The 13,694-nt window shown below is 38.9% G+C and overlaps 1 protein-coding gene across 1 annotated transcript; it reads left to right on the top strand.

Annotated features, from left to right (window-relative positions):
- Positions 1-313: 313 nt before the first annotated feature.
- On the top strand, positions 314-13,490 carry cry1b (cryptochrome circadian regulator 1b). The gene is made up of 11 exons (XM_061917818.1): positions 314-948; positions 4,078-4,186; positions 6,135-6,277; positions 6,356-6,540; positions 6,975-7,063; positions 8,102-8,242; positions 8,320-8,631; positions 8,725-8,876; positions 9,461-9,663; positions 10,783-10,920; positions 12,616-13,490. The coding sequence occupies exons 1-11, from the start codon at positions 791-793 to the stop codon at positions 12,696-12,698; spliced, it is 1,713 nt and encodes a 570-aa protein (XP_061773802.1). The 5' UTR covers positions 314-790; the 3' UTR covers positions 12,699-13,490.
- The last annotated feature ends 204 nt before the right edge of the window (positions 13,491-13,694 follow it).

Genomic DNA, 13,694 nt, shown 5'->3' with positions numbered 1-13,694 from the left:
CCGAGGACAAGCCTCCCGCCTCCTCGCCGCGCAACATGTGCTCATCCGGGTACTTTGGCATGCAATGCGTAACTCAACTCCAAACATTCAGCTTTTAGACTTTTTTTTGTCTTTTCTCAGCTCCCCGTCGTTGCGCTTTCCCCATACAATATGCGACCAAAATGGCCGTACGCTATGTTTTAAAAAACACTCGAGGTCGGCTTGTGAGCAGCGGGCAGAAAGCACATTACGAAAACGTGACCGAGGGAGCGGGTTGTATAACGGCGAAATGTGACCAATCACAGCGCGTTGTTCCTTCTCAAGTAATCCTGGGGGGGAGGAGACAAGAGATGTTGACACTCAAGGACATCTTGCATGGCGAGCCTGACGATGTCCATTTATTTACAAATATACCTCAAGTTTTGGGAACTGTAATTTATTTGGCGCAACATTAAAACGGTACGACAGACGGACTCTACCGCCTTTTGGACTCTGCTGTGCCTTTTGGACTCTGCCGTGCCTGGTGATACTGCCCGGATTTAAATGGGAAACGTCGTTACCGTGAATGTTTTTCTGTTTTTTGTTTTTTCCGTCGTTTTGGATTAATTGTCGCTACCAATAATATAAATGAATATATTTATTATTATAAATTAATATAACCTGAGCGCCAACGTTAGGCTGAAAATTAACCATCCATTTTACATTTTCTACCGCTTGTCCCTGATATATATTCGTGGACTATTTCGCCTAAACGACGTTGTCGATACCTATGCTGTAGTCTTTCGAAGCCCACACAGTAAAGAAGAGCGACATGGAGGTCAACACGATCCACTGGTTCCGAAAGGGACTGAGGCTGCACGACAATCCGTCTTTGAGGGACTCTATCCGGGGTGCAGACACTTTACGCTGCATCTACATTCTGGACCCCTGGTTTGCAGGGTCGTCAAACGTGGGCATCAACAGGTGGAGGTAAGGCTAAAAAATGATTTTGTTGCTTTTATTGAAATCATAAAATGTACCTGATTGTGCAGTGTTGGTTCAAGCCACCCTCACATTAGTCAGTTTTTGTTGGAAGACTAGTAACCACAAACACAAGCCATGTTATTCTGATGATTGACATACCCTAATGCAGTGGTTCTCAACATTTTTTTCAGTGATGTACCCCCTCTGAACATTTTTTTAATTCAAGTACCCCCTAATCAGAGCAAACCATTTTTGGTTGGGAAAAAAGAGATAAAGAAGTAAAATAAAGCACCATGTCATCAGTTTCTGATTCATTAAATTGTATAACAATGCAACATATTGCTCATTTGTAGTAATCTTTCTTGAACTATTGGGAAAAAAAGATATAACAATAACTAAAAACGTGGTGAAAAATAAACAAGTGATTCAATTACAAACAAAGATTTCTACACATAGAAGTAATCATCAACTTAAAGTGCCCTCTTCCATCCATCCATTTTCTACCGCTTATTCCCTTTCGGGGTCGCGGGGGGCGCTGGTGCCTATCTCAGCTACAATCGGGCGGAAGGCAGGGTACACCCTGGATAAGTCGCCACCTCATCGCAGGGCCAACACAGATAGACAGACAACATTCACACTCACATTCACACACTAGGGCCAATTTAGTGTTGCCAATCAACCTATCCCCAGGTGCATGTCTTTGGAAGTGGGAGGAAACCGGAGTACCCGGAGGGAACCCACGCATTGAGGGGGAGAACATGCAAACTCCACACGGAAAGATCCCGAGCCTGGATTTGAACCCAGGACTGCAGGAACTTCGTATTGTGAGGCAGACGCACTAACCACTCTGCCACCGTGAAGCCCTAATTCTAAACATTTCTTCACAAAAAAAAGACCCTTTTTAACATCAATATTTTTGGAACATGTCCACAAAAAATCTAGCTGTCAACACTGAATATTGCATTGTTGCATTTCTTTTCAGTTTATGAACTTACATTCATATTTTGTTGAATTATTATTCAATAAATATATTAATAAAGGATTTTTTAATTGTTGCTATTTTCTGAATATTAAAAAAAAATCTCACGCACCCCTTGGCATACCTTCAAGTACCTCCAGGGGTACGCGTACCCCCATTTGAGAACCACTGCCCTAATGCTGTGGTTCTCAATATTTTTTCAGTGATGTACAACCTGTGAACATTTTTTTAATTCAAGTACCCCCTAATCAGAACAAAGCATTTTTGGTTGAATGAAAGAGATAAAGAAGTGAAATACAGCACTATGTCATCAGTTTCTGATTTATTCAACCAATCAATCAATTAATGTTTATTTATATAGCCCTAAATCACAAGCGTCTCAAAGGGCTGCACAAACCACAACGACATCCTCGGTAGGACCCACATAAGGCCAAGGAAAAACTCACCCCAGTGGGACGTCAGTGACAGTGACTATGAGAAACCTTGGAGAGGATCGCATATAGAAACAAAATGCTGGACGACAGCAAAAACTTGCAGCGTATGGAGCAGATATGGCTTCCACAAAGTACATACGTACATGACATGGCAAGCAACAATTGCCACACAAAGAAGAATAGCAACAACTTAAATAGCCTTGCTGGCTAACACAAACCAGGTGCGGGGAATAGCGCTCAAAGGAAGACATAAAACTTCTACAGGGAAACACCAAAATAACAGCAAAAGACAAGAACTGAAGCACTCCACACAGGAAAACACCCAAAAATCAAAATAAAGCATCAGGACGTGGTGGAGTTTCATTTTTCAACGTTTTCTGCTGGTGGTGTCCCTCAGTATTTTTAAATGAAAATAATGTGCCTTGGCTCAAAAAAGGTAGAAAAACATTGTGCTAAGTATAAAAATGAGTCAGAATGTTTGAATGAAAGAAACTGCTGTTCTAAATGTGTCCACTAGATGTCGCAACAGCAATTATTTGCGTCTTTGTAGATGATCCTACATATGTATATATATATATATATATATATATATATATATATATATATATATATATATATGTATATATATATATATATATATGTATATATATATATATATATATATAAACACATGTTAGTGCACCAGTCGAGGAAAATGAGAAAAATACATAAATAAAATACTGTAATTTAATTTTTGGATATGGATTGATTACATGATTGTTGGGCTGAAGCTCACAGTCACTGAGTAATGTATTCGGATTGTACTGCATCTCCAGGGATTGGAATAACGTATAAATTGTTACTTTATAAATATTTGGGATTGAGATGGCACCTCATTTACTTCCATATACAGCTCACCATGTACACATTACATTACCCATTGTTAAGTTAAAATAAATTTTGTCTAAAATCTTCCTTTAAAAAAAAAAGTAAGATGCAGGGGGGCACTTTTGTAAACAGACACCAAAACCAATGGCATAGGTTAGAAAGAAAATTACCATAGTGTACAATAATAACTATTTTGAAAAATGAATTACTTCAATGGAGGGAAAAAAACGAGTGAAAAATGGACCCCCTGCTGTAGACAGGGACACCGGTGACGTTCTTGAAGCTACTCGGTCTACTCCGTATGACAGAGGTATAGATTCTAAAAACAATCCAATGTAGGTGAATAAGTTATTTTTTTTAAGAAAGCGTCAACACCTTAGCTTTTGTGTTGAGTGTTAAAGCAAATTAGTGTAATATACACAAAGGTGGACAAGGGGTAGAAGATAGATGGATGGGTGTAATAATAAGCTGTATAAGTAATTATTTAATTGAACAGTCAGAATATGCAGAGGGCCAATACAATTGAGCTGCATTTGGTTACACTAGGGTTTTGCAGCTTGTTTAGTATGGCATAGGCATTAAAACAGGAGCTCAAACCATTCCCGCGTCACACAAGAAAATTAACAACTGAATAATTGATCCTTACCTTTTGAAATGTAGTCAAATTCCCATCCCTATTGAGAACTATCTGTTTCTAAGGTGAATGTAACCCAAAATGTCATTTATTTGCGATATATTGTGGTTGCTTATTGACTTTTATTTTAATTAATTCTTGGTATATATTTTGTTGATGTGGCCATAATCAACAGAGGAAACCTGTTTCATATGATATGTAATCTGTCTGTGTGGTTTCAGGTTTTTGTTACATTGCTTAGAGGACTTGGATGCCAGTCTGCGCAAACTCAACTCACGATTATTTGTCATCCGAGGTCAACCCACAGATGTCTTCCCTCGAATATTTAAGGTACCATTGAGTGAGCAAAGTAACATATCTAAATGTGACATTTACGTGTGGTTTTGTTTAAAGGGGTCATATTATGATTGTTGTTTCTACATTTAAAACACTTCCTTTTAGGGATGTAACAGTATTGTACAAAACCCAAAACCAGTGAGGTTGGCACGTTGTGTAAATCGTAAATAAAAACAGATTACAATGATTTGCAAATCCTTTTCAACCTATATTAAATTGAATAGACTGCAAAGACAAGATACTTAACATTCAACATGGAAAAGTTTGTAATTTTGCAAATATTAGCTCATTTGGAATTTGATGCCTGCAACATGTTTCAAAAAAGCTGACACAATTGGCAAAAAGACTGAGAAAATTCAGGAATGCTCATCAAACACTTATTTTGAACATCCCACAGGTGAACATGCTAATTGGGAACAGGTGGGTGCCATGATTGGGTATAAAACCAGGTTCCGTGAAATGCTCAGTCATTCACAAAGAAGGATGTGGCGAGGGTCACCACTTTGCGAACAAATGCGTGAGCATATTGTCGAACAGTTTAAGAACAACATTTCTCAACAAGTTATTTCAAGGAATTTAGGGATTTCACTTTCAATGGTCTGTAATATCAAAAAGTTCAGATGAATTGAAAAAAAAAAAATCACTGCATGTAAGCAATGATATTACAGACCTTCGATCCCTCAGGCAGTACTGCATTAAAAAGTGACATCAGTGTGTAAAGGATATCACACTTCAGAAAACCACTGTCAGTAATTATAGTTTGTCGCTACATCTGTAAGTGCAAGTTAAAACTCTACTTTATGAAGCAAAACCCATTCATCAACAACACCCAGAAACACTGCATGCTTTGCTGGACCCGAGCTCATCTAAGATGGACTGATGCAAACTGGAAAACTGTTCTGTGGTCTGACTAGTCCACATCTTAAATAGTTTTTGGAAACTGTGGACGTCGTTTCCTCTGGAACAAAGAGGAAAAGAACCATTCGAATTGTTATTGGCGCAAACTTCAAAAGCCAGCATCTGTGATGGAAGGGGGGTGTATTAGTGCCCAAGGTATGGGTAACTTACACATCTGTGAAGGCACCATTAATGCTGAAAGGTACATACAGGTTTTGGAGCAACATATGTTGCCATCCAGGAAATGTCTTTTTCATGGACGCCCCTGCTTATTTCAGCAAGATAATGCCAAGCCACATTGTGCATGTGTTACAACAGCGTGGCTTCATAGTAAAAGAGTGTGGGTACTACACTGGCCTGCCAGTAGGTCAGACCTGTCTCCAATTGAAAATGTGTAGAACGTAAAATATGACAACAAGACCTCGGACTGTTGAAGAACTTAAGCTGTTCATCAAGCAAGAATGGGAAATAATTCCATCTGAAAAACTTCAAGAATAGGTCTCCTCAGTTCTCAAACGTTTACTGAGTGTTGTTAAAAGAAAAGGCCATGTAACACTGGTAAAAATATCACTGTGCAATGTGTTGCTGCCATTAAATTCTAAGTTATTGATTATTTGCAAAAAAATAACAATACGTTTCTCAGTTCGAACATTAAGTATCTTGTCTTTGCAGTGTATTCAATTGAATATAAGTTAAAAAGGATTTGCAAATCATTGTATTCTGTTTTTATTTACGATTTACACAACGTGCCAACTTCATTGGTTTTGGGTTTTGTACATATGTATTTATAGTTTAGTTCAGTCAAAGCCCTGCATTAAATATAAAATAAATATGAAATGCAAATAGAAAACCACAGTGCCCAAGTGGTGGGGCACAGTACTCACTGCCACTATTACCAATACATTAACTGGCTTTATAGGGTGCCTGTGTTATGAGTCCCCATCTCTATTCAACTTTAGCAAATATGTAATGCAAGAGACTATGTATTTATTTATTATTCCATGTTGTAGATGATTCTAATGTATGTTGTGGATTTTCTTCCCAGGAATGGCAGATCAGCCATTTATCCTATGAATACGACTCTGAACCTTTTGGCAAGGAACGGGATGCCGCTATTCAAAAGCTTGCTAGTGAAGCGGGAGTTGAGGTCATGGTACGGATTTCACACACCCTCTATGATCTGGATAAGTAAGTGGTCGTTTTTAACCAAACACTTTTTTTAAACCGTATTTGTATTTAAGAAGTGGATTATTTTCTTTGTTAAAGGATCACGGAATCTAATGGTGGTCAGCCTCCTCTCACCTACAAGCGTTTCCAGGCCCTCATCAATTGTATGGAGGCTGTGGACTCTCCTGCAGAGACAATCACATCAGAAGTCCTCAAAAACTGTGCCACGCCCATCAGAGATGACCATGACGAAAAGTTTGGAGTGCCATCATTAGAGGAACTCGGTAAGACTGACCAATTGTGTGTCTGCTGTTGTAACAGGCAGCGTAATGGAGAAATTATTACTAATACTAAATATTTTTGCATGTCACTACAGTTCCCATGGATGCAGGATTTTTTATTTTATATTTTTAAATGTTGACATTTTTATGAGGTCTTTAAGGTTAAGAAGCGACTATAGCGCATGCTGTTCTTTGGTTTGTCATCCTTTTCAGTACAAAAATGTGTTTTCATAAAAACCTAAAATCCTTAAATACAGACATACTGTAGTTACACATATAAGGCATACATCTACAGTACACTATTTAATTTAATTTATGATAGCTGACCGGTGTTGAAAAGGCTTGAAATACGATCTTGTCAACAAATTCAATGTATTCTTTGAAAAGACGTATGAACCCGGCAAGACTTTGTTCTCAGGTTTTTGCTTCTTCCTCAGGTTTCGAGACAGAGGGCCTAGCAACAGCAGTATGGCCTGGGGGAGAAACAGAAGCCCTCTTGAGATTAGAGAGACATCTGGAGAGAAAGGTACAACGACCACAAAGCTCATGTAGAAAAAACACAAGAGACATCACCTACAAATTTCTTGTAACTTTTTTGCTAAATACTTAAAAGTTGAGTGTGAAGAACTAGGGCTGGGCGATATACGCGATATACGCTGGTTTGTCTCTGTGCGATATAGAAAATGACTATATCGTGATATTGGAGTACACGTTCTCACGCAGTTGCTTTTAGCTGCGGGGATTACACTCCAGCCTCTTCCCACTCCTTCTCACAGACAGTACTTTCTTACATACCTCACATACTGTCACGTCATACGTCACATACGGATATGCCCTCGCGGAACAGAGAGGTAGCAGCATGGGTAACGTTAGCTGTGATGCTAGCGAAGACGTGCGGGTGGTAATACGAGAGAAAGAAGGTGCAAATCTGGTAACAAATGAATTAAGAATTAATTCCCAAGAAAAACAGCAGGGGGTCCATCGTCTGGCGGTGGTTCGGCTTCAAGCGGGAAGATGTCGAATAGACAACTTTAATTTGCCAAGTGTGGGGCACAAGCGTTGCTACCAAAAGTAGCATTAGTGCTAATATGTAGCATCATTTGAAAAGTCACCCGCTAATAACTGTTTGATAAATACAGTTTTGGTCAATTGACTTAGTTGTGATTTCCTTCTGTGCATGAAAGTTTCAAATGAATATATATTAATGCAGTGTGAACAAGAATGTTTTAATGTAGACACATATAATCATCATACTGCTATGATTATATGTATCAAGTGTTTATTGAGATAGATATTGTGTAAAAATATCAAGATATTAAAAAACCCAGCCCTATGATGAACACATTTTGTATTAAAGTACACTAGGTTTTATGTTTCCAGCATAATGTGGCAATTCTAGTATTCACATGGTTATTAATTTATACTGATTGTAATTCTTGTTTTAATGATAGTTTGATTCAATAGAAAGTTGGGTAATATCTGCGGATAAAATATTGTGTGTGAACAAAGAGAACTGCAAAGACACCCCAGCTGCAAACCCTCTGAATAATGATTTTGTTCACAGGCATGGGTGGCAAATTTTGAGCGTCCTCGAATGAACGCCAACTCGCTCCTGGCAAGTCCTACTGGCCTCAGCGCCTACCTTCGCTTTGGATGCTTGTCTTGCCGACTTTTCTATTTTAAGCTTACTGACCTATACATGAAGGTACTAAAAACATTGATTTTGCTTGAACTTGTTGTAGAATATTAAAACTTTATTTTTTTTTTTTGTGTGACCATTAGGTGAAGAAGAACAGCACACCACCACTTTCTTTGTATGGCCAGCTACTGTGGAGGGAGTTCTTCTATACCACCGCCACCAACAACCCCTGTTTTGATAAGATGGAGGGAAATCCTGTATGTGTCCAAATTCCCTGGGACCGTAACCCAGAGGCTTTGGCCAAGTGGGCAGAAGGACATACTGGCTTTCCTTGGATAGATGCCATCATGACCCAGTTGAGGCAGGAGGGGTGGATACATCATTTGGCCCGGCACGCCGTGGCCTGCTTCCTCACCAGGGGAGACCTTTGGATCAACTGGGAAGAAGGCATGAGGGTAGGCGCACGTTTCTCACTTGTAATCCCTTGTCACAGTTCAAGAGAGCAAAAGGTTATACTTTCTAAATGACCCCTGCCTGCATCCTGATAGGTTTTTGAGGAGTTGCTGTTGGATGCAGATTGGAGCGTGAATGCTGGCAGCTGGATGTGGCTTTCTTGCAGTTCCTTTTTCCAGCAGTTTTTTCACTGCTACTGCCCAGTGGGATTTGGACGACGAGCAGACCCTAATGGCGACTATATAAGGTGTGTAGAGTTGGGACTGATTTACAGTTCCAATCATGGCTTTCCATCACATGGGCGTACACACACAGATGAATGAGGGGGCGTTGTCACCATGCAAGACAGCACAATGATGACGCCGACACATGTCATGTGAAATAAATTAACCACCTGCTGTGACCCACAGCACCTTCTGACTGAATTAGCTGATATTTTTAACTTTCTGCTGACAGTTATCTGAAATGAATCATGATGTCTGTTAATTTGTGCTTTCATGTTGACTCACATTAAGGAAACTGCTTGTCATGGATGCATCCACAGTCTATATGAAATATTTGTTTTGTTATCTATGGAAATCAAAGTGTAGCTTGTTACAGCTGTATGGACATCAAGTCTGTTTTGATTGATTGATACTTTTATTAGTAGATTGCACAGCTCAGTACATATTCCGTACAATTGACCACTAAATGGTAACACCCGAATACGTTTTTCAACTTGTTTAAGTCGGGGTCCACGTTAATCAATTCATGGTAAAGCCTGTACAAAGCTTTATGAAATAAAATCATTATCCTGTCAGGTTAACCAACTCTTTTCACCTGTGCTTATAGGCGTTATTTGCCCATATTGAGAGGCTTTCCAGCAAAATATATATATGATCCATGGAATGCCCCAGAGGAGCTACAGAAGGCCGCCAAGTGTGTCATCGGCGTCCACTATCCAAAGCCTATGGTGAACCACGCTGAGGCCAGCCGCATCAACATAGAAAGGATGAAGCAAATTTATCAGCAGCTGTCTTGCTACAGAGGACTATGTAAGAGCAACACTCATACTTACTTTCTTTAGGAGGCTTTGTAGTAGCCATTGTGTCATCCTCAACAGGCAAAGACTTCAAAGAATCTTTATTGTGAATTTTTCCAGACATGCAAGACATTAGGACTGGGCCGATAACAAATTTGCTGGGACATTTTGTTCCTCAAATTATTGCTGATAAACAATATTATTGTCAGCATTATTTTATATATGATAATAATGCAAGTAACCCTTTCAAATGCACATAAATGATTTTCATTATACTTATTTTTCATTAGTATTTTTAATTGGAAGGTCAATAACTTTTGATAATGCTTACCAAATAAACAAACATAAAGATGAAATGGACTCAATCTCTGTTATTAAAAATTGCATTTCAATAAGTATTAAACATCTTGAAGTGCAGGTTTTTCCTCAGTTGGAAAAACCGGGTTGGGGAGGGGTTTTTTTTGCCATCTTTTTCTTAAAAGATTGGGACACTGGCTCGTTTGTCCTTGTTGATAAGCTCATTTTGCTCATTGGGTTTGAAGCCGAAAAATTCCCACACCGTACATTTGCCTCTGCAATAATCTTATTTTCCTCCTAACTTTTGGGACCTTGAAATGCTTCTCGCTAGCGAGTCGTGACTAGTTGCTGTTGGAAGCTAAACAAAACATAGTGGATGATTTAATTCTGGTATTGAACAATCACGCACTGGTGCTGAGAAAGTGAACTCTTACGCCCTGTTTGAAAGCGATAAACGAAGAAAACAAACATACAAAGAAATGCCAATTTCTCTATGTTATCAAGTTCATTTTTATTCTCGATTAATTGACACATTGATTATCGGCCCAGGCCTTCAAGACATACGTACAGGACATTTGAAACACTCATATTAAGAACTTGCTATTGCTGTCACATCCGGTACGCACATTTTTGAAGGAGAAAATAATATGAAGTTTTGAACATACTTGTTCACAGAAAGATAACAAGTATCTCAAATATGCATTTGCTGATGCTTTGTGTCTTGGTTATCGTTTGCACAAGTACAATGTTCATTGATTTATATTCATCTTGTGTGCAACATGCTGTCACTATGTAGGCTATTTGCTTGAATTTTGCTACATTGATTGTGTTTCAGGTATGTTGGCAACGGTTCCACATAATCCTAACAACGGGACAAATGACAGCAATGTGGGAGGACTAAACCTAGAAACTAGTCAAGGGCCCGGAGGTTCACCAGAAGATGTCTCCGTACAGAAAGGGACATCTCAAGCAGGTACAGTGACTACAGTTGCATAATTAGGCTGCATTTTTGCTGTATATAATATCAAAATTAAATTCTGCCAAGTATGACCAAACTGGTAGTGAGTTTCTTGGAGAAACTCTCCCATGGAGTTTTTGTCCGGTAATGTAGCTGCCAATATTTGAGGTTTATCTACAACTCCAACATCCACCTCCTATATTTATGAGAGTGACCACACTGATTACTGTTTTATTTTTTATTTTTTTTACTAATACATTTAAGAAAAGAATATGACATATATTGCAACCGCAATACTAGCAGCTAACGAAGAAAAAAAAAAGATTGCCATCCCTACTACTTAAGTTTCAGACAGAATCTTAACTTTTTTGATCATAGTAATAAAATGCACTTCTATTGCATCCTTATTAATTTAGTATTCATGTGATTGCGCATTGGGAGTGTTATAAATAATTGTATACGTGCTTTTTAAATGCAAAAGTATATGTTGTAATAAGACCTAACTAACCACGTCAGTTTACATATTTAAAAACATAATAAAATACAAATGCTTTTAAATATGAAATACGAGGGCTTCACAGTGGCAGAGGGGTTAGTGCGTCTGCCTCACAATACAAAGGTCCTGAATAGTCCTGGATTCAATCCCAGGCTCGGGATCTTTCTGTGTGGAGTTTGCATGTTCTCCCCGTGAATGCGTGGGTTCCCTCCGGGTACTCCGGCTTCCTCCCACTTCCAAAGACATGCACCTGGGGATAGGTTGATTGGCAACACTAAATTGGCCCTAGTGTTTGAATGTGAGTGTGAATGTTGTCTGTCTATCTGTGTTGGCCCTGCGATGAGGTGGCGACTTGTCCAGGGTGTACTCCGCCTTCCGCCCGATTTTAGCTGAGATAGGCGCCAGCGCCCCCCGCAACCCCAAAAGGGAATAAGCGGTAGAAAATGGATGGATGGAATAAAATACAAAAAGAACATCAGTATATAAAACTCTAGTTTTTAGGACTATTAAACTAAATAAACTGTTTTGGGGGCCATATTTTCAGAAAGCTAAGGACCAGTGGGCAGGACTTTTATTATTTTATATATTATTTTTTAAATAGTGTATATTTCATGTCAATGTAAGACTTCCATGTTGTTATCTTATCAAAGGGATAACGCTGTATGTTATTCAAAGAGGTGACAGGAACACTCTGCTGTTTTTAAAAAACATATAATAAAAAAAAACACTAGTCGTAGATCTTATGTATGACTGGTGTGTTCTGTTTTAAGGACCTACTATAAAAAATGTGTATATATAAAGATTCTACATTAAGAGTTCTGCTGCAAAATTGTTAGTAAGTTGTTGACTGTCCTCGCAGGCCAACTAGATGTAATAGTTGTGCATGATGTACCTGAAGAAGCTCTGATCGAAAGCTAAATATAACACATTCACACTATATTTATTTATTGTTTTAACCATTAGTCTGACAAATGTGAGTATGTTATACCCTTTAAAAAAACTTCACAATCCAGGAGATTTTGAATTCAGTCGGGATGTTGCTCGACAAGTGCCATTTCCGAAAGTCTTTCCGAGAACCCAGAAGAGTTGGCAGCTATAGTAATGGCTTATTTCCCTTGTGTGCTATAACGAAATTCTAAATTATTTGACACACGTTTCTTTTTTACTGCAACAGTGTAATGGTGTTGCTCCTGTGTGTTGTGGTTTGAATGCAGATAGAGGGCACTCTACGCAGAAGCGACGGCGTGAAGAAGACCCAGCTGAAAGGAACTCCAAATACTTGAGGCAAAGCAAGTAGCTTTGCAAAAGACAAGATACAGAGAATCCCTCAGTTGGTCTGGACGACATCCTCTCCTGCTGTGCCTTCAGCAAACTTTTAAGAAGAAGTGGAACATACTCTCCCCACAGGAGAACTCTTGATTCTCTGCTTAACTTTGTCATGAGTGGTGACTATCCTACTATCCTGATATTATATCAGATCAGACTTGTTTGTCACAAGTATACAATACTGTCAGTTCTGCAGAGTATTAATTTGCTTAATAGGCATCAGACATTCCAGAAATGTGGCTTCAGGTGAAGTGTTCCACCATGTTTACATTCTCACAATATTCTATGTTAATCAGCATAACATGAATATTGTAGGTAATAACGTAAAAACAAGACCTATGTTTTTTTTCTGCTAAGAAGCTGGACCCCGAAGACAACATTCTTGTTTTTATGTTACGGGTTATTGCCTTGACCTCAATGGTTACTCGAATGGACAAAACTGGCTTTATTTAAGGTTAAAACTGTATTAAGTGTTACTGAATGCAGCTGAGCTCCAGCACCCCCCGCGACCCTAGTAGAAAATGGATGGTTGCATGCAAGCGCTATAATATTTAAATCTATAGGTCTTCTCCTCATGCCAGAAATGTAAACCTTTACCACCTGTGTTTGACCCCAAACCAAATTCAAAAATCCCACAATTCTTTGCGAGCATGTCCAACGACAACTACCGTCTGATGCACTTTCCAATTATTTCACCTAATATATAAGATGATACAAGAATGGACCAGGTGTAAGAACCAGAAAAAAACACTTTGGTTCGGAACTGGCAGTCTGAAATCTGTTATACTGTCTCAAAAGTCTTCAGAATATTTACTCTATTCTGCTTGATAAAAGATGTTGATATATAGCAGTGGTTCTTAACCTGGGTTCAATCGAACCCTTGGGGTTCAGTGAGTAGGCCTCAGGGGTTCGGCAGAGCAAGACACACCCGACTCATCGTGTAAATAAAAACTTGTCCCTCTCGGCG

Source organism: Nerophis ophidion, linkage group LG12 (genome assembly GCF_033978795.1).
Source record: "Nerophis ophidion isolate RoL-2023_Sa linkage group LG12, RoL_Noph_v1.0, whole genome shotgun sequence".
NCBI classification, from domain to species: Eukaryota; Metazoa; Chordata; class Actinopteri; order Syngnathiformes; family Syngnathidae; genus Nerophis; species Nerophis ophidion.
Note: the sequence above shows the minus strand (reverse complement) of the source record. Positions and strands in the feature narration are given on the sequence as shown.

Coding starts and splice junctions, on each gene's coding strand:
- cry1b (XM_061917818.1), top strand. CDS start 791: ATGGAGGTCAACACGATCCACTGGTTCCGAAAGGGACTGAGGCTGCAC. Junction 6,541..6,974: donor GCCATCATTAGAGGAACTCG/GTAAGACTGACC, acceptor CTTCTTCCTCAG/GTTTCGAGACAGAGGGCCTA. Junction 8,632..8,724: donor ACTGGGAAGAAGGCATGAGG/GTAGGCGCACGT, acceptor GCATCCTGATAG/GTTTTTGAGGAGTTGCTGTT.